The sequence below is a fragment of the Ischnura elegans genome, chromosome 11 (assembly GCF_921293095.1).
Source record: "Ischnura elegans chromosome 11, ioIscEleg1.1, whole genome shotgun sequence".
In the NCBI taxonomy this organism is placed as follows: domain Eukaryota; kingdom Metazoa; phylum Arthropoda; class Insecta; order Odonata; family Coenagrionidae; genus Ischnura; species Ischnura elegans.
The window spans coordinates 46,902,945-46,925,505 of record NC_060256.1 but is presented as its reverse complement, the minus strand read 5'-3'; the positions used below and the strand labels follow the sequence as shown (position 1 = coordinate 46,925,505).

Below are 22,561 nucleotides of genomic sequence, written 5' to 3'. Positions count from 1 at the left end.
TTACTTTTTCCCGTAAAGTGACGGTCGAAGTTGCGTATATCACTATGAATTAACTTTTATTTTGAATATTGTTGGCTGAAGATACAATCGCGGGCAAAAGAATTTCGTCCCAAAAAGTATCAATATATCTCATATTTTATAATTGTACATTTATAAAAGAGGATGTATGTTTGTTTATCCGAAATGTATTTCCATCTGGCTGCACGGATTACAATCAAAGTTCAAGAATAAGGGCATCTCATACTTCCAAAGCCTGCAGTGGTACTGGTTGTCCTCAATGCTACCTTTGCGTCATTTTCTCATTACCGTTTGTGACGTCACGTCATACAACGCCTGGGGTTGGGTATCCTGCCACACACCTCTTGACACACTCAAAGGAAAAGCGTGACTCAAAGGACTCCATACTTCACTATTAATCCTCTCGGTGCAATTCTTTTTGCTGGGGTATGCGTTCACACCACGTTTTTGGTCTACGCACGTAAGGATGAACAACGATCAATGTTGTGGAGCGGGGTATAAGACGCTACTGTATGCGTTGCACGGAAATCGTTTTTTCCATTGTTTTCTATTTCGTGTGTATACCATCATCATACCTGATTTATTTCGTTACCTAAAAATCCTGACATTTGACCATGAATGACAAGTTCCAAGTTCCAAATAGAAGTTCCAAGAATCCCTCTAGGTACAATACTTCCCGAGCAACGACGGGTGCTCTGCCAATTGTATAAAAAGTTAGATTTGGCCAGTATTAACTGGTACCAAATGCACTGACACACTCTTGGCGAGAGTCCATAAAAGTGAAAGCATTACGCTTTCGGCAACAATTATCGAATGGGAATATTTTTTTGCGGTCAGCTGTCTCCGGCCTATCATTAATTGAAATCAACCGAGCCATAATTTGTCTTGACAACACATGAATAGTATGATTGCTCTTGGCTCACCACATTATTTAGGTAAATTTGTTCTTAAAGCGTATTTAATGTGGAAGGAGTGTGCAACCTGTTACGTTTCATGACGTAATGAAAAATTACTCGCTAGACCCAGGGGAAGAGTCAGCATCACATTTTGAGGCGAGGAGTATGTAATATCCTCCAGAGGAGAGGGCCATGTAAACTTCTTTAAAATGCCCATTTTTCAAACGCATTTTGGTGCTTAAAATTGGATTTTTATTCTTAACAACAGATAAAATTGAACAATTGTAGACATTTAAGATACAAAAGCTATTAAACTAATGAAAATTGAATGTTTTTGATAAAATTTGGGGGTTAGCATGACTGTGGCCCCCCTAAATCCACCTATGGTTAGAACTTATATTTTTTGGTCATCATGCGTCAAAAGGCGATCTTACGAAAAATTCCCGTGGTGAAATTCAATACAGTGGATATATTCAGTAATTCGCTTTAACTCATGAATTGAATAAAAAATTGAGAATTGAAGACGTGATACTGCAGGCGTACTTATTTTGATTATCAGGGAGAAGGTTGAGTGGACCAATCAATCTTGGGAGTGCCGAGTCGCTAATAATAACCTATTTTAACTATTACCGGCGGGAGACGTAATGTTGCGTCTCCCATAGTTCAAAATTAATTTTTTATTCCCAACAACGATACATAATTAAATTATATATCATCCCACCTATCCTAATAGAAGAAGAATCATGATTAAGATAACAATAAAAAAGCAACTAAATGACACGAGTGGAACGTAACTGACAGATTTCCGAAATTATTGAAAAAGAGCCACCATGAGCGAAGGCAACGCTTTAAAACAGACCACCCTCAAAGTAAAGAAGTTAATAAGCTTTTATGCCATGTTAAAGTCAGGTAGAGAGGATAATTGATTCCCATTTCTATTGAGAGTTAGGTTTTGGGCCAAACATTCACTTTGCGTCTCTAAAAACCCGCTTCCATTTTGAGCTAGACGATTAGAGCTTGATCTGGCGTCACGTAATTAGGACTTTCTTTTGCATTAAAAAGTTTTGTATCGTCACTCAAGGAAATGGCCGCAGAATAGCCAGCGTCAGGTACGTAACCAGGGGGGAGTCTTGGGGACTCAAGGTCCCCCCAGAAACTTTTTCTGTTGTGTTAAGTATCCGCGATTCATCTGTTTCGGATACCATTAGCCAAGGTGCAGCTATCCTCTGAACGAAGGAACGAGGATGTTTATATGCGATAAACACATATTGTTTAATAAAAAACTATGGTTGCTCCACTCTAAGTTAACTGAAGTTTAAAAAAAAATGATCGTCCAGCTTCGTTAATGAATAAGTATCGGGGGTTTTGGGTGTTTGGCATTAGCATTTGCGCAGTGATACCAATCTTGAGCGAACAACGAACAGGCTGAAAAGTTTCCCAAAAAAGAATATATAATTTCAACCGATTAAGGCGTAAATCGAGTGTAATTTCAACATATTTAAAGGAATCCAGGGTTGTTGTAGTTTTTCAAAATTATGGAGATTATAATAACGGAAAAGGGCGACTATTTTTTTATGTCAATAGAGAGAAAACAGTCTATTGAAGTTAGGAACGTAACCGGACAGTGGCGTCAATGTCGACGCACAAAATGGTGTGAAAATTCTTCAAGAGAAAAAAAATTCATTCGCCCAGATCGGGATGTGAACCCGAATCCTCTTGATTTCCGGTCGAATGATTTAGCCAGTTAAGCGACCGAGGCGTAATTTCCCTCTGTGGCTAAAGTACTCGACCAGAAATCGGGGGGGATACGGGTTCCAATCCCGGTAAAGGCGAATGATTTTTTTCTCTGTTGAATTTTCGCACAATAGGGTGGTTTCCTATTATTTTTATTGCCTAAATCGAAAGATTATTACTCCTGGAGTACGCATTTCACGCTTTTAGATTTTTAAATGACTATATCTATTTTTCGCGATTAAATGAAAAGTGAAAATTTGCAAGCGCGCGAAAACGCGAAGACTAAGTATGAATGCCGGGAACTCTCCGTGTGATGACGTTCTGGTTCCCGCTGCCGCAAGTGAGGTGACCTTGGGGCGAGGCTTGAGCGCTGATACGACGCAGGATGCCACCAGCTAGCCGAGTACCCTGCTAGCTGGTAGCGCTTGGCTTAAATGAGGATTATTATTCCCCTATCAAACGAAGAAAACTTTCCGAACTTAGGCAGTTTTAATAGGTGATTATTAAGAGATGTTTCCCTGAGCTCTGTGACTCATGCATGCATTGGTAATCTCAGACGATGTAAAACTCCTATCTACTCGTATAGAAACTAGGTCCCTGTGACGTCACGTGGAGTGGCATCGCATGGGCGCCAATCTGGAATTTTTCATATGAGAATAAAATTGACCATTGCCATTCGTCTAAACCGGTATTTCTAAAACCAAATAATTTGTATATTATGAATACACTAATGGTGGGTAACGAATCGCAATCAATGCCTTTCGTTTTCTTTGATGAAGGAAACAACCCTATTTGTACATTGCGGGTGACTCCGTTAAGTTATCATCGTGGCTAGTACCGGTATACTTAAATTATACAAAGTGGTTTAGACGCACCTGTTGATGGCCTCCAGGTACTCCATGTATTCGGTTTCGCTCTGCTCGTGTATGTTGATTCCCATGATGGTCTTGCACGTTGTGTCCAGGGCGCTCAACTTGGAGATTGGCACCATGTCGAAGGTCTGGGACCATCCGCCAGGGCCCCGCTCCTCCACCGGCGTCGAGTCGATCTTCGCCTCCAGCCTCTTCACCAGCAAGTCCGACTCCTGGATCATCATGCTGAGGAAAACCTCGAGCACAGATTTGTGCATCGTGTTAGTCAGCAACTTGCGTCTCGCGTGCCACTTGTCCCCTGCAAACACATACATCGTGGTGAGTTACTAATCGGCTTATCGATTCAAAAAATCCTGAGGAATATTCGCGTAAAACAATTCATTTTATCAAAGAATTCTATCGGTTAAGTTAGGTATTCAAGAATTATTTGAGAATCACCTCGGCCGTATCCACTCTCATATAGGACTTCATTATCATATCATACTCCGTAAATATTACTAGTAATGAAGGAGGGTAACTTTCACATGACTAATTATACAGATAATTACAAAAATAAAAAAAATCACAGATATTAAATTGTCTTTTTCTCATTTTTTCTTTCGTGTGATGGAAGGAAAAGATAGCAGTATTCTTCAATTTACGATGCTACAAAGTGTAATTCATAAAAATGCACCCTTCACCAACCAACTTCAAATGAACTAATTACAAATTGCTAGATAACTATCAACGGTTTCAGACAGGAGTAGGGTCCTTATGCGTGTTGAAAGTAAAGAAATGCAATATGAAAAAAATGGCAAAATCCCAGGCTTACAAGCGTAGAGTTCGTCTGCAGGTTAAAAAAATCCCAGACAAGCCATTATGCACCTTGTACATTTCTATATTTTTATCATGGAAAAAATTGCTGCTTGGTGAACAATTAATAACAAGAGTATTAACTAATTTATAACGACATGATGTAACAGCAAAAACCTTCCACAATAATTAGAAAAAATAACATATTAATTAATCATTAAATACCGATTTGGCTAGTATGTTTAATATGCGTAGTTGAGTATCTTGGTCGATATGTGGGAGGACCTCCATTTTTCGGAAACTAAGGTAGTTAGATAATTAAATGCGATGGTGGTTGGCGTAACATGGTGAAACTTCTTCATGATGCACGAAGGTTAAGAAAAGACTTCGCTGTTTCACAAAATAAAATATATTTGCGACCGGTTTCGATACAGCGTATCATCATCTGGCATTTTTTCTGAGAAACCATTACGGATGCCACTCACCACTCCATAACACCCCTCCCCGTATTTCGTCATCATACACCAACCCTCGGCTACCCCGTGCAGTGACCTATCAGCGACGTACTTCCCAAACCTACCTTCCCTTCCCTTACCCCCTCCACCAAATAATACACCGCAATTCACGACACCACTTCTCTCACAAACTATCAGCAATACATTGTATGCTTCAAAGACTATGATTGATTCCATTGTCGAATTACAACAGGATGAAGGAGCTAAACACAATCAAACTAATTGCATCCAATAATGGGTACTCCGAAGTTCCCCCCTTTCTCCACCTCCACTCTACCGCCCCTCTAACGCCTTCAAGGGTATAAATTCTATGTACTGATACTTGTAATTGCCAGATGATGATACGCTGTATCGAAACCGGTTGCAAATATATTTTATTTTGTGAAACAGCGAAGTCTTTTCTTAACCTTTGTGCATAGGTTAGATAATTGTTAACCGGATTTATTTAGCTTGGCTTATTATAGCGTTATGAGTTGAAAATGTTTACTTTTTTGTTGCAGAAAATGTATTAAATTACTTAAAAATAATGAATTGGCAAAGTGGTGGTGGTCATGGTGTGCTCCTTGCAAATATTCTGGGAACAAACACCTTTGCATAAAGATACTCGCTCTGTTGTATCGTTGTGACCACTGACGCATACTGGTACACCTCCATTGTTCAAAGTGATTGCCGTCACTGATTTTGATGGATATCTCAACACATTATGCAATTTAGAGCGCGGAAAAGCTTTTTGAGGAAAAAATGCCCATTAACTCTTCCTTCGCCCGATTTTGGCCTGAATATCCCTCTTTTTCCCTCGGTCTGAGCATTGATTCGCACGAACGGCGAAAGTTTCCTCCGAAACGAGATTTAAGCGCTAATGTATCTGTTCGCATACGAAAGAATGAAATTGGGAGTAGGTGACCGTTCACCGGACTTGCGTGCGTGATTTTGATAATTTCCCGGAGACCTATGGCGATAATTCATTCGGCCGAAATACTTGCATATTTTTTGTTATAATCTAGAGCACCGAGTGGTGATTATCTTGAGTGGAGTGTCGTGGAAAGTGAAAGGAACCAGTAGACATCGACTGACGAGATGGATTCACCGAGTGGGAGTAGTCGAAGATAGGATTTTGTCCTGAGCCATCAAATTTTGTTATTGACAGGATAAGAAATGATGGAGATGATAGGATAACTATGTAGACTGAGGTAGAGAGTACGTAATGTTTTCGAATACCGATACTGGAGTATTTATTTAGGATTTTGAATACCCAGAGTCGAGAAACAGGACTACCCAGGCGATTAAATGAATCAGGCTAATTTGCGGAATTTGAATATTCGTTCCAGATTTCGAGTTCGTTAGACGGTGCCCAATATAAGAAGCAGAAGTGAAATCGGAAAAGTGGGAAAAAAGAAAGAACTAAAAAAAAACAGAGGTGATGGATAAGGTTGGAAATTTACTATGTTATTTTTGAAAAGTCAAATTCTTCATGGCTTGTTTGCGTATGATCAATTTTACGCTGAAAAAGTTTTTGTTGCAATCGCTTTAAACTCGGTGTCCTCTTCTGTTTCGCAAGTATTACTTACTGAAGCTGTACTAGTGCACACGTTTCGCCTCATTCGGTGTGGTTTATTAGTGTATAAGAAAGAAATCTGCGAAAAACAATGAGTAAGGATAGAAATGAGAGCTCATATCAACTTAATGATTAAATTGATGGTAACTAGGTGTGGCAATACCTTAGTAACACAACATCAATAAATATGTACATAGTAAACAGGTTGTAAGAGGTATGTCAAAATTTTTTGTGTATTCTATTCTGTTCTTATATATATATATATATGTGTATACTTTAAATTATATTACTGTATAAAAAACGCGATCGTAACATTTTTATGTAAAAATATTGTATATCGTTGTCATCGTTGTATTTTATATTGTTCATGTTTTCTCTTTCATAGCCCTGAGGATGATTTTAAATAAATCGAAACGTTGGCTGTAACTTGGTTTACATTGACCTATACTCCATGAAATATCATAAAAAACTTAGTGATTCTGTAATTTTTAAAATGTTTAATCAAGCAATCGCACGTAAAATTCGTTCCCATAATTTTAAAATAACCCAACAACCATAACTAACGTGGATTTCAAAATTTCACCATGGTTTTCTGAGTGAAGATGCATTTCGTGGTATTAACTTGCAACCCCTCAAGCTAATTATAATGTTTGGTAGTTATGTGTTTGTCCTGGACATAAAAATGAGGGGTATTTTTAAATAGCAATGAAAGGATGTTTAAAAATAACCCCGTCACCAAAACAAAATAAATAGCGGAAGGCCTTCCTCGAATTTTACTTTGCTTAAGAACCAGCCATGATCCAGTCCTCTTTATTCGCTCATCAAACGACTTTTCAAAGAATTTAGTCGTCTGATTCCTCATTCATCGATAAATATCAAGATTCAATGTATGTAAAATAGAACCTCATTTATCCTGATCAATTGATATGATCTTGACGAACGAAAATCTAGATAAACCGGAAGCAATGGGAACATGAATAAAAGCAATATGTACCCTGCTGTAATAGAAAAGCTTACCATTTATTCATCATGATATTGATCATAAGCACAACTCACTTCGCAATAAACTACATGCAATTGAGAAAAGTATTTAGTTATCGTTTACAAAGAAATCGTCTATTCCATTTTTAAAATTTTGTTGTTATGAAACAGAATCATCAGGTATACACTGAACTTAAATATTTAAATACCAAGGTAATGATAAATAGTGCAACAACGATTGCCGTTTTATTGAATTGAAAAAAGTAAACTTATGCGGTACTTTTCGCGGAACATTGGCCCAGATCTTTGATTCGGATAAACCGAAGAGCCGGATAATTGAGGTCCTGATAAATAAGGTTCCACTGTAAATGAAATTACGGCTATTACGCACATTTCGTAATTTTTGGTCTACCCAAGCATCCACGAGCATCAAGCATCCCAAGATATTTCCCTTTCCCTCTCAATCTTCGGGATCATCTTTTATCTTTTTCACTTTTACATTGAGTGGCCTTTTACTTCTTTCCTTTCACCATTCGCTTTCATGATAGCATCTCGTTCGACAGGTAAGCTGGCGCCAATTTCACAACGGTACTTGCCATCGAATCTTCAGCGTTATCGTTTTCCTCAACCAGCTCTAGATCCGCGCGCGTTCGGTTTTTTGAGAGTATTGGAAAAAAATCATTTTCGGAAAATATAAACGAGTGAAAGGCACCATATTTTGCTTTTACATATTTATATGTTATGCCTTTTGACGAGAGGATATATTGCCTTACATCATCCACAGTGATCTCATAGATCTCCTGATTCCTACGCCGACTTAATACGTGCAAGTTGCCGTGCCGTGTTGCACAGAATAGTTGTGGCTGGGACCTAGTGTGGCTATCAGCTTAGATAAATAATAATTTCGGTGGTTCAGTGGTATAATAATAATATAATATATTCATTCCACATTGTGGTACATGGAATTATAACAGCTTACTCAAGCATGAGTTTTTACAAGGTGGAATATAGGCACCGCTGTGGTAAGAACCAGTTTTGGGGTTGCCACCTCTTAAATTAACAAGCTGACAGCTGGCTGGTGCGGCCAAAACAAAAGAATATGCCACAAATGAGCCAAAGTACGCTTTTCTTTAATGTGCGTTCTTTGAGAATATTATGAAAGGTTGAAGCATAAAAATAAATGAAAATATACATTAATTACCATGATACGTAGAAATATTCCATACACTGTACAGAAATCAGACTAATAACATGCAATGTTAAAATAATGTACAAAGATAATATTTACTATTGTCTATCTACTATTTACTTCAATATTGTCTATGGAGAACAACCATATTTTCAATTCACGTAATAATCGTACTACATATGATTTCCATTTCATCTCGTTCAGGTAAAACAAAAATGCTGCACTTAAAATAAGAGTAGAGCTTTGAAGGAGTCATATGGTATCATGTATATGAATCTGTTTTACGTGCCAGGCAAGGCAGTGAAACGTATTCAGGTTGATAATTTTAATGCATCATGGTAATAAAGCGAAAGTATAGGTTTAAAAAAGACAGAGGAAATTGAAGTAGGTTAGCTTTCCTTGTTTCTGATATCCTTGCCTGCTTTACATGTCATATCTCACGTTTACTTAAGTTCTTACCCATACATTAGTACCGTATTTAAGGGTTCAGGGGCATTCTCCAAAGTTTGAACCCTTGAAGCTTCCTGTTTTAACCACACTTTAAAGACCAGACCAGGGTTTAAATCCAGATGATTGCATATTACGAAGTATTTTACAAGTACCGAGAATGCTGACATGTGTTATGCTGATATGCGTTGAAATGAGTCGTTATTTTAAAAAAAGTCATGTTTGTATTCACATATTTCCCAAAGGCTTATATCTCGATGCAACCACTCAGCTTAAGCCTGAATCACACGATCACTTTTTCCATCCCTTAGAATGATAACTCCAGCTGTAGGTTTTCAAGGACCAATAGAGTAATCGCTCGACCCATCATTTTCTGAATCACATGGTCATTCCCACCGTCCCTTGTTTCCATCGCTTATTCCGTCACTTTTCGTATTTAAAGCCGTCATTCAATTAATAGCCAAGCGTCGCGTTACAATCGCAGCTAGTGGCAGTGCGTTCTGATTGGCTGAAGGATGGTGCCAGCGCTGGTTTGGAAAAAGAGACGTGACGAGTGATGGAAAAAGGGATGGGAATCCCATCCCTCCAGCCATCACGGAAAATTATCGCGTGAAACGTTCGTTTTTCCACCATTGAGGCATTAGCCAAAGCTGCCCCTCGAAAGGGATGGAAAAAATGATCGTGTGATTCGGGACCTACAGTTGAATGCTACAGTACTCATCTTCAACAGGTAAATCTATATTTGGCGCGAGTTGGAGCCCCTTATTCGCCAATTGGTGGATTGGCGGCGGTTTCTAGAACTATTTTCCCCGCGCGTTATGGTTACTATATTTTTATCAACAAATCAAAAATTTTCCTCCAATTTGAGTACTTTCTTCAATCAATACAGTCTCTTAAACTACTCTACAAAAACTATACCAATCAGTCACTGTTTTATCCGTCACTTTCAAAACTGCCATATTGTACTTTTGCATACACTGCCCTAACCATTGACTAGTCAATTTTAAAATTTGACATATACTTAGATGACTATTGAAAAACAAGAATCCTCTCTTACAGATCGTGAACATTCATCCAAATTCTTGTGGTAATCCACTTCCATCAAAGTCATGTTGGAACGTTTTATGAAATGGTAACTTCGATAATAAATTCGATTTGTTGATAAAAACAGTAACCATAACGCGCGGGGAAAATAGTTCTAGAAACCGCCGCCAATCCACCAATTGGCGAATAAGGGGCTCCAACTCCGGTTCACCCCTATATTTTGGTAATAATCGAAGTAGAAGACGAAGAATAGCCTTTTCACTTGCCTGTCGACGTGACCAATCCTCGCCCGAGCCACGGCTGCAAGAATCGATACTCGAGGCTCTTATCGATGTGCTCTGGCGAGTTGAGCAGGGGCTTTACTACCTCTGCACGGAACAGGAAAACACACGGTCGACCGCCAATCCACAGCTGGAACATGGAGCCATAGATCTTGTTAGCTAACCTTAGCAGCCGGTAGAGCTCTGCAATGAAAACAAATAGAAAATTTGTAGCCAAATTGTGGCCAAAACTTAATCCTCAGACCACAAGCTTGGACCCAGACTCATTATTACGCGATTGATGAGGCAGCACTTAAAGCAATACAGAGCACATAGGTTTAACTCATAAAATGTCAAAGTGTAAATTCCTAAAAATCTCTGAAATTAATTGCTAACTATCCTTCTTCAATTACATTACTAGTAGACCACCCGGTGTTGCTCGGGAAGGATAGTACCCAGAGAAATGGGAAACTTGGAAGTTGGAATTCATGATCACATAGCAGGAATTTAAGGTAATGGAACAATGCAGGTAAGATGATGGTATACATATGAAACAGCAAACAATGTAAAAACGATTTCCGTATAAGTTTTCCTGGATATACACAATTACTTATACCATTTATTTTTTATCAGAATGCGACCCGGGTTTCAAGGAATTATCATCATCTTCAGGCGCAAATTATGATTTGTTTATCTTATTATTTAATATAGTATTTCTTGGAGTTTAGGTCATTTATAAAATAAGTTTCAGCCAACGTTTCGATTTATTTCTTAAATCATCTTCAGGGCTATGTAAAAAAAGGGCGAACAATATAAAATACAGAGAATAAAACGATACACAATAAGAAAATAAATATTGTGTATCGTTTTATTCTCTGTATTTTATATTGTTCACACTTTTTTTTACATAGCCCTGAAGATGATTTAAGAAATAAATCGAAACGTTGGCTGGAACTTATTTTATAAATGACCTAAACTCCAAGAAATACTATATTATATATTAAACAAGGTCAAGAAAAGGGGAAAAATAATAATTATCTTATTATTGTTACCTAGTTACTTGATGAATTTTAAAATGGACGCCAGAATATGAGAAAAGGATGGGTAGAGTTATTCATTTATAAGAGTACTGTCCTGACTTTCAATAATTTTTAAAATTTCTAACTGCTCCCAAGAGTCCACTTCACGGCGGTCATTGCAAAATTTTAAAATATTCATTTTAAAATCGCTCCTATGGCGGTTACATATTAAGTGCTTAGCAAAATTACTTTTTTCATCTTTGTTATATTTTTAAGCACTTAAATGTTCTTTCTTCCTGATTTCAAAACTTCTTCCTGCCTGTCCCACGTAGACACCATTGCAATCGCCGCATTTCAATGAATAAACTCCGCATCTATCCAATTGGTCTATCTGATCCTTACATTTAACGAACAGTCTCCTTAGAGTGGCATAAGGTTTAAAAGCCATGCGGAATTTGTCCTTGGGTAAATGATGAGCCATTTTCATAGAAAGTGCATCGAGGTACGTCTCTGTGCACCACTGCTTCTTTTTATCCTCGTCCGCCGAAAACAAGAGTTAGTGAATTTTGTTCGATTTCCGTATGCCGCACACGGGATCAGGTTATACCCCGCTCCACAACATTGATCGTTATTTATGTCCTAACGTGAGTAGACCAAAATCGTCGCAAAAAATTTCTATAGACGCAAAATTACAGTAATCCACCGCCAATTGAACTAATTATTCTCCATTTCTGTTCTAAATTATAGTAAATGGTAAATATTTCTTTATTTACGCAAATAAAACGTTTCTGATTATTTTTAAAAGTGGATCCTATTTTTATACTCCAGCAAAAACCCCTATGAAAAAATTGTATACTAAACCTGTTTCAAATTTTTATACATTCTTATACATTACCATGGCAATGTATAAAAATTTGAAACAGGTTTATACAATTTTTTCATAGGGGAAGGTTTGCTCCAAGAGGGTTAATAGTTAAGTGTATTATCCTTTCTATGACGTGACGTAACAAACGGCAATGAGAAAACGACGAAAAGGACGCGTCTGGTGCAAACAGAACTAGCACTACGGGCATCGGGAGCATGAGATGCACTTATTACTAAATTTGGTTGCAATCCGTGCAGCCGTATGGAAATGCATACTGGACAGTTAAACAGACATCCTCGTAAATAGATAGATAGATATTTATATTTACCACAGTTACCTTGCTGATGAAATGCAAGATTTATTTAATGTTTATGACGATGAAATATTCTCCGTCGGTTCTTTTAAAGCATGGCAAAAAATAAATTTGCCTTTCCGGGATATTCTATTTATTAAAATTATTTTTATGACGAAGACTGTGCAGCTCATCGGCATATTTATTCTTATTTATAATCTTCATATACTCAGTGACTAATTACGATGAAAAATTATATTTATTCATTGATGACAGTTGCTTGCCAATTCAAACGCAAAGGGAAGTGAAGGTTGTGTTTCTTTAAACGAGTTAGGGAGAGTAAGTTTTGACTACCTTGAAAATACGTCCTCAGATTTCCCCAAAGTTTTATGACGGCTGGAACTTGCTTGAAAACTGGTTTCCATTGATTTGATTTGGTTTACTCCATGACATTGAGTTCCGGTGTTGAATGAAAACAGAGGAAGGTTAATGTCGAGGATGCAGAATCCTAACATTACTATAGATAGAAAAACTAACTTATTCAATACGACGAAAAGTAAAAAAAAAACTTTTTTTCACATAAAGTTAGTACTGTACGACCTAGACTTCGACGAGGTACGTCATCATCTGGTACATACGCAACGAATACGTCCAAGCCCAAGACATACACGTCTTCTTTGTATATGCATCAGATGATCACGTGCCGCGTCGAAACCTAGGCCGTGCAGTATTTATTGATGTGGAATTAAAAAGGTTATTTTAAAAAATTTTATTGAGTTAAGTCGATTACATGTAGTCACGCCCGAGACAACGAATAATACGATTTTTTATATTTTTTATTATTATTTTTCTTTATTTAATTTATTTTTGCAGTCTTCATGAAAAATCATTAGTAAATAGCAGGTTACGGGCCAGGAATAACAATTAATTCATCCATTATTGGTAAATGCTGTATTCCTCGTCTTTATGATTTTTATTTTCCTAATTGTTGCATGCGATAAGTCATTTTGAAGTGGTAACAATTGAAAATTACAAGTTACAAAAAAACAAGTGAAAAATTCGGAAAGCGAAGGGGATACGAATTCATGGAGCTAAAGTAAAAGAATATCTGAGATGCAGTAATTAGTTACATGCTAGGAATTTTAAATAATTCATACATTATTGGTAAATGTCGTATTCCTTTTCTTAAATTTTTTTATTTAAGCTTGTTTGTGAGAAATTAATCGATGCAATAGCAAAATGTGAGTTATTTCTGATTTATTGAGATAAAGAGACAAGTTGTAATTTGCTACTGAGAACTTACTTGGACTATCGTGATATTAACTAAAGTTATTGCGAGTGCGATTTATTCACTTTAATTTGAGAGCGCGTAGTAAAGGTATTTTTGCAGTGAGGGAATGAACATCACTAAGAAATAAAAAACAATTGAAGGTGAAAATTTCTCGATTTCGTCTTTTATCATACTTTACCTTAGTGTTTTAGGCTCAGAAATTGGTATTTACACGATTTCTGAATAAAATTCAAATGCCATACCTGTTTTGCTGAGAGAGTTTATTGAATTTTTATTGAACTTGTTGTTTAGTTTGATAAAATATGTTATGCTTTAGCAAAGCACTAATGGAAGTGGAGCGAAAAAATGACAGCATCTGCATAGTATGGTTCTTGAAATGCTCATTTCCTCCGTTCACCTTTAATATGGCTACGGCACATATCACTTTTTTTCTCGATTTAATTTCCCAAAGCTTGTATGCGTTTCTCAAGCTCCTAACTAATAACACAGTTTCTATTTTCCCGTTAATTCTGGTTTTCTAGCTATTCAGAACATGAGCCGGTTTCCAGCACTGCTATCATTACCAAGTTCATAGGATGTGTAGGTAAATGTGTGTGTTCACCCGTTCATCGACCCAGGAAGCTCATGTCCTTCTCAGTGTTTGAGGGTTTTCCGTGAATCGCTCGAATGGGGAATAAAACATTGGCAGCAGCAGCAACAGCTCGAGGCTTGTCATGAATTATTTCAACTATTGACGGGTAAAGAAACCCTCGACATAAGTGTGAAACAAGTTCTAGTTACAACCTATTTAAGCCATTACATCATAAAGTCACATCAGGAACCATTACATCACCTTTAACATCAGCACCAATGACATTTTGATGGAGATAAATTATTGAAAACCTTATAAAGGCAATCAAAATTTACATAACGTTGTTACTTTAAATGAACTTTTTCACATGCGGTAAACATATAGTAAAATTGATCTCTGCATTTCTCCAGGGTTTTCTTCCGCGTCAGGTTGTTGGTTGATTGACAACAGTTTCAATTTCGAAACTGTTGTCAATCAACCAACAACCTGACGCGGAAGAAAACCCTGGAGAAATGCAGAGATCAGACCATCGCCGCGGAAACCTACGCTCTAACATATAGTAAAATTATACAATAGAATTTATATTTTGAAATATATAATAAAAGTCACAATCAATTTCAAAATCAACTTCAGTAGCTATACTGCTACAGTAATCCCTTATTAGAACTTATATCCTTACTAGTACAAACATAGCTACAAGGCGTTCTCGGAAAATAACGGTAATTTTTTTTTTAATTTCGCGGATTTGGGGAGTTCGATTGTCAATTGTACAAATTATTTTAATATTCATGCCTCTAAGGTATGATACAATTTTCATCTATGTTCCTGGTTTACCTCGCCTGTGTCAGCTTCTAAAATAAGACTAGTCTTTATGAGGTCGGCGTGTATGAAGGCAATGTAAAAAATACTGAAGCCGTGCTCCAATTCGCCAGCTGGGTGCTACAATCCCAGGATTTGAGCAAGGCGCCAGGCGCATGGAGCAAGGCGCAAGGACCATGAGGGAACAAATTTTGGCACCCATCTTGGGTTCCAGATTTGTACATCGACGAGTGCATCCTTTTCCCATGGTTTAAAGCGTCTTTAGGAAGAAATCAGAGGAAGTGCAGCAAAGCTGCCAACGATGGAAGTATTTTGTACTTTCGAAAGAAAATAACCTAATACCTACTAAAGGAACTTGAAAAATTGAATATTGAACTAAAGCTACGAAATAAAAAAATACCCCTACTATACTACTACAAAAACAAAAATGTTGCCTAAGATACTTCTTCGACATCCAAAACTCAAAATCACTTGCACAAGACACACAATTGCACGAGAACGTTAACAACATAAATATTGTGAACAATGTGGAATGTGAAGGCTTTTTTAAATCATTCCGTATCTCTCTTGTTTTTTCAGTGGCCTCGTACTTAGCAGATGACAACACCTGCCAAAGGGTGTCCCAAATCATGCTCCCTAATGCCTAATGAGTTACGACACGGCTTAAAACTTCAGTGCAAGCACGAGGAAGATATATAATATCATACTATGGGATGAAGGTAAGAATTTCGATGCTCCTTTCATTTCTATGTTTTTCACTTCTCTCCGCTCCATTCCGCTGGCTAGTTGTTAGGAGATTGAAAATGACGTCAGCCCTGTAGAGATCCGCGATCAGGTGATTCGCCGCGGCATAATCACTGTCATCAGCAATGCGGTCGAGGTTAGCCCGGCGGATGCCCATCGCGTGTTTTGGGCCCCATTGTAACAGCGAATAATCTTCGTTTCGGAGTCTGGAAGTCCATAATATACGTTCCTCTCATCTCTTGACCCATGGACCCGCGGTGGTAACACAACCTTGAAATGCTCGTCAAAAATTAGCTAAAAACTTATATACTTTTGTTTCCATTAAAATTTATTTTAACCGACCTTTTCGAATACACATATGTCTAACATCAGACGTTAGTTTTTTTTTGAAAAACTTCTTTGTTTTCTTCGAAATACAGTCTTTTTAATGACTGCCAAGTTCCAGGTTCTCCAGCCGCGTCTGTCGTTTATAGTTGACTACAGTTTCGAAAACCATACTGCTTTAGTCTTCAAGTCGAAGGTGAGAAGTGTTGATTTTTCGCCGCCTTATGTAGCACTGGCCGTCCTCCCCCTGTTCTCTGATTGGCCAGTACTCTGTCCTCCACACGTTGCTGATTAATACTTGGTGTCTTATGGATTTCTTATGCTTCCCTGATTTGCCTGGGGTAGCGACTCTCTTTTGCCACTATCTTCGCTCCATCGAAATCAATTTTATGGCCCGCACAACTACAATCATGCTCTGCAATTGCTGACAAGTGCAGTTGTTTTTGATTGGTGGCTCTTACATGCTCCTTCATCCTTGTCGCCATTCCTCGGCATGTTTCTCCAACATATGATCTTCCGCAGGCACATGGCACTTTTTACATGCCTTCACATAGTTCTTGCGGAATACGATACTTAGGTACTTATCAAATTATAGGAATACGAGCGTGCTGCGCCCGCTCCCAGCGGGCTTCCCCCGCTCTTTTCGACGCAAGTCTACAGAGGGATAGGCGCGTTTCTAATTTTAAAATGTATTTGTTAAACGCACATGATGACTCATAATTACGTATCAACAGGAGACTTGAATGTGGAATCAGCCGCATTTTGATAAAAGTTATTTAAAGAATTCGAGATATTGTTGCATATGAACGAAGGTATCAGTTTTTGCGCTGTTAACGTCAGGAATATTTACCGGTTTTTGTTTTGTTTTTTTTTGGGTCTTTTTTTTGTTTTTTTTTTAAATTAATTAAAAACCAATTTTAGGAAACAATAGCAATATTTAGGAAGTAAGATATACCATCGCATGTTATCTGATAAATTCTGTGCATTTTGGTACCTCATTTGTAGAGTTTGGTTGCGTATAAGTTGGGAAAAAGGTATCTATACAGTAAAAGTAATATAGAAGATTTTTACTCGAGGGTTCCAAAAGTGCGCATGGTATTATGAATGCCTATGCACCGCTTTGATGGTATCGTAAAAAATTAATGTGGGTACATCCTGTCACATTTCTTCTTCATTTAAGTTTGCTATTCTGCATTCAGTTCTTTGTTAAGTGGAATGATCATATATGGGCCAACTACTTAATGACTTAGACACTGAATTTCATTCAGCATACCTTTTTTACTCATATACAGAGGTGCCGACTTACAAAAAATATTGGGGGGGCCCAAACCGGGGATCTTTCCCTGGGAAATTTTATAAGAAGTGAATTTTAAGTTTTTAAGCATTTTAGAAGAGTCATATGATCAACATTAGAACCCTGATAACTCGAATCTCGATATCTGGACACTAGGGGAAAATCGACAAGCCAGTCACATTTTTTCCTCACACCCACAACGAATGTTTGAGGGGGCTCGGGCCCCCTCAGGCCCCATGGAGTCGGCGCCACTGCTCATATATGCCCTTTTTTCCTTTTAGCGAGAAGTTATCGGTTCGTATTGTAGGTTAATGGATTCGATTGAAAATTTAAATAATTTCACTATCAATAATATTTAATGGTCAAATTATTAAGTGCTTAACACTGTAAGGACAGCAGTTAGCCACTACCTCGAAGGACGGGCTTTGATCATTTTGATCCATAAACTTTTCTGGCTTCATGTACATTACACTCTTCAATGAGTTCAATTATCAGACAAATTTTCGTGATGCCTAGTGAATTAGACCATGATAGAGGGAAAATAGTTTGAATTGATTAAATTCCTGAGACAAATGCAATTTTTAGTGGCACCAAAGATTTGTGATAGTTATTGTGATTTATTATTTTGGCAACCCACGATGCAGCGTAATCCTTAACATCAGGTAGTTACATTCCAATGATATAGGGCAAAATATTTACCCTATACCATGGCCTAATTCCCTAGAATGAAAATATATAAATAAATATTTTATTTCAAACTCAGATTAACCCTTTTACTGATAAGGTGATGACGTCTCGAATTACAGTGGGCGGGGGATATATGTATTATTATTATTATAATTTCTTCATTCGGAGGTGATTCAGGTGTTCCATGCAGTTAATTATTTACCCCAGTTTCCCTTGGTGAGGAGGATGAGATTTCCGACAAAGGGCAGGGCCGGTGGCCCTGGCACGCCCCTGAGGGCCCACTGCAACTTGGCCGTTCGGATCATCCTGGCGATGAGGTAAGGCGCTAAGACGGCGGCCAGGGTGTATAGGGTGAGGGCGTAAGGGTGAGAGAGGGAGGGAGGGGGAAGGTTGAAGAGGGACAGGAGGAAGGAGGGGCTCACATGCTGCGATGGGAAGGTGTCTGGAAGGTGCTCCAGCACGGGAACCCTGTTCGAATCCTGCGAAAAAGAAACGGAGAATATTTATTTATTCAGTAAGTTGCCTAAATACAGCATACTTGCCAGTTTACAGTGACAAAATATAACAAACAAAAAAGTACAAAAACAATAACCGTAATAAATTTAAATGAATAACAACACATTAAGTGTAATGATATTGACCTTAAGAATATCTATTCAAATTGGAAAGAGCTCGGTTGGTATGAGTGTGAATAGGAAGTGATAACGGGTCAATGTGATCTGGAAGAAACATAACATTTAATATAAATGCGATGGTGGTTGGCGTAACATGGTGAAACTCCTTCATGATGCATAAAGGTTAAGAAAAGACTTAGCTGTTTCGCAAAATAAAATATGTTTGCGACCGGTATCGATACAGCGTATCATCATCTTGCCATACGATGATACGCTGCAGCGTATCATCGTATGGCAAGATGATGATACGCTGTATCGAAACCGGTCGCAAATATATTTTATTTTGTGTAACAGCTAAGTCTTTTCTTAACCTTTGTGCATTTAATGTAGCATTTATTTAAGAATACAGTCAACTTTTTCCGGAGAGATATCGTAGAGCAACATATCGAATGATAAAAAAGATATCGTACTGCCCACTAATCTTGTTTAACAGCTCACAACACGTGATTCGATTGCGATCAGGTACCGAGTACTGAGTAGCATGATGATTGTAAGGCAATTGAAACAAGTGTTGTGAGCTGTTAAATGAAATAAGTGGGCAGTACGGCATCATTGTGTATCATTTTATATAAGAAATTTAGAAAAATAGTGAATCTAGGAAAGATCAAGGAAAAGAATAATCGTTGGCGATGACGATGTTTGAAATGTGAGGAAAACTATTTTACTACAAAACTTACAGTGGACTGGATCAAATGTTGCCATTACGATAACAGGCTGAATGAACCATGCAAAATGTACGGAAATCTCTTCAATAAATGATAACGAGCCAGAAAAATCGAGAAAAAAAAGTGCAATTTTCAAGCCATTTGTGTCATGTCAATTAACCAAGACGAAAATGTATAATTTTATATTTTTGGCATTTATCATTGCATATTCGAATTTCAATGCAACTTTAAAAGAACGTTTTCACTATAATAATGAAATTTTGGGCCATATTTTTGCAAATGATGTCACTAAATGCATTTAAATTCTAAATAACACGTAAAGTAATACTCTAAGTTCAGGTAAATTTAATTTTATAACCGCAGGGGAACCCTGCAAATACCATACCATACCGTCAGTATCTTGGTCTCCGTAAAAATTTGCTCCCAAAATCCGCCTAATATACCGCAAAGTTTTCAACTTATGCGCTAGCGTTACTCATATGTTTCTTCAAAGTTTCGCTTGGCGGAAGGCAGAAATCACGGATATTAGAATTATATATGTATGGTATACAAAATTGTCGTACTGCCCACAAATTTTATGTAACAGCTCACAACACCAGTTTCAATTGCCTCACAATCATCATCAGGTACTCAGGCAGAAATATAACCGTAAGTCTAAAAGCCCCCCGGATATGTCCCTGTATAGATTCAAATTTACATTCATATCAAAACTCAGATGCAAATTTTCATATGTAATAGAAGTCCCGAATTTTTTGTTGAAAATATACCACAGGATTCTTAAGGAACATACTACAGAAAATAATTTTAGGAAGTGGCAGAATAACCACAGAAGGCCGCATGCCTTTTCTACACCAACACGTTTGTGACATTACTATGACGCTCAGCCGTAAAAACCGCCGTAAAAATGTAAAAATAATTTTCTAGTTCAACATAAAAATTTTCTGCCAAGTGACCGGAAGGTGTGTTTTTCATTCAGATAGTTAGAAGCTGGAATAAAAGTGGGAGGAATGATGTTCAAATCAGTGAGATTCGCGGATGATCAGGCGTTGATTAGCCAGTCAGCGAGGGGGCTTCAGGCTCTAGTGGATGCGTTGTACGAGCGTTGCGAGGAGTATGGGATGATGATTAATCAGAAGAAAACTAAGGTAATGCGGTTTTGTAAAGCATCACGAGCGAGGAATGTGAGACTCAAGATAAAGGTGGGTAGTGAAAAACTTGAGCAGGTTGAGCAATCCAACTATTTAGGCAGTACGTTAGAGGAAAACGGATACAGTAGTAAGGACATCACGAAGAGAATAGCATTAGCGAAGGAGGCGTTCATGAACAGGAAGGAGCTTCTAAGAGGATCTTTATGTAAGAGTTTAAAGAAAAGGTTAGTGAAGAGTTTGATCTGGAGTGTAGCTCTCTACGGTGCGGAAACGTGGACACTGAGGAAAGAAGACGAGAGATGTTTGGAGGCATTCGAGATGTGGGTATGGAGAAGAATGGAGAGGGTGAAATGGACGGAGAGGAAAAGGAATGACGAAGTGCTGGATATAGTTGGCGAGGAGAGGCAGCTTTTAGATGAGATACGGAGGAGACAGAAGGTATGGATGGAGTTAGTGCTTAGCGGTGAGGGGATGTTGAAAATGGGGTTAGAGGGTAGAATGTTAGGGAAACGAGGGAGGGGAAGGAAAAGAATAGGATTTTTAGATAGATTGAAAGAGAGTAGGCCTTACAGTGAATTAAAGAAGGTAGTGCTGGAAGGAAAGGGAGGCTCCCAGCTCACTTCTTGAATACTCCATGAAAACCTACCTTAATCGGTAGAATACCAATAATAAAAAAACAAAAGGTTTTATTTTATTTCCCTTCGAAAAGAATTAGGAAGTGGGTAGAGAATGATTCATGAAACGTGTTCAGAATTCGGGCGGCTCTTGTGAATGGGCAAATGGAGCACTTCCTCCATATTTCCAAACGTTTTAGTTGCCTTAATCGCGTGTGAATATCTCTCTTAATTGCTCGTACGGAAAATGGGGAATCCATTCGGAGCAAGAAACAGCTCTTCCGCATATGATCCCTGGGAGAGTATAAAGAAAGCGTTCCCTGTCTTATGAGTGGCGTGGTATCATCATCCTCATATATAGCCGAAAATTCAGGGTTCTCATTTGAAAGCGAATTCAACTCCTTGATGAACGCTGGTATTTGTGAGACTTTCTTGTGATAATTGTGATTCTAAAACGTTTCTTTCTAACTCGTATGTGATATCAAAACTTGGGTCATAAAGTTTCGCAGTTCAAATTTTTCTTGTATCCTATCATTTAAATCTATTTCTTTAACTATTTATCCTTTTCACTAGGAATCCAGATGATTACCTACTTATTGCTTAAAAATATTTCTTTGAAGTACATATTACTAGCCCTATTTAAAATTATTCTGAAAGATATTTCAAATATGCTGTAATTATGGTTCCCATATTAGTTCGAGAATTCTTTGCTTTGGTGAACACAAATTTCCATGATCGTGATTCTAAAATAACTTTTCCAACTCGTGTATGCTATCAAGACTTAAGTCGGAGAGTTTTTCAGTTCACCCATTTCTCACCCTTATCATTTTTTTTAGAAATGATCATTTTCAAATTGGAAATCCCGATGATTCCATATTGTATGAGGCATATTGTATGGAGCATATACCTACTGAATTTTACTGTGAAGGATTTTTCAATTGTTATGCATTTTAATTTTTTCATTACTGTTTAGTATATTATACAAATCATTTATTAATAATAATTAAGTTGTACCGTCTACTGCTTAAGGTTTTCATAAAAATTCTCTTTTAAGCATTTCCTTGTTGTTTACTCGGTCGATCCATTTTCTGACCCATTTAAGGAATACCAATCTTTATCATTCTTCGATAGTACCACATTTCAAACGCTTCCACTCTTGATTTCTCTGATGCTGTCAACGTCCAAGCCTCGCTTCCATAGAGAAACATGCTCCATATGTAGAATCTGATGAATTGTTTCTTCACTTCTATA

The 22,561-nt window shown here is 37.7% G+C and overlaps 1 protein-coding gene across 1 annotated transcript in view; it reads right to left on the bottom strand.

Annotated features, from left to right (window-relative positions):
- The window catches only part of LOC124168080 (cytochrome P450 4C1-like), a 105,550-nt gene that overhangs the window by 33,343 nt on the left and 49,646 nt on the right, over nt 1-22,561 (bottom strand). Inside the window, exons 2-4 of the mRNA XM_046546190.1 lie at nt 18,412-18,688; nt 10,310-10,507; nt 3,524-3,818 (exon numbers count right to left, since the gene is read on the bottom strand). Coding sequence (XP_046402146.1) covers nt 3,524-3,818; nt 10,310-10,507; nt 18,412-18,688 — 770 coding nt within the window. The remainder of the gene's footprint in view (nt 1-3,523; nt 3,819-10,309; nt 10,508-18,411; nt 18,689-22,561) is intronic.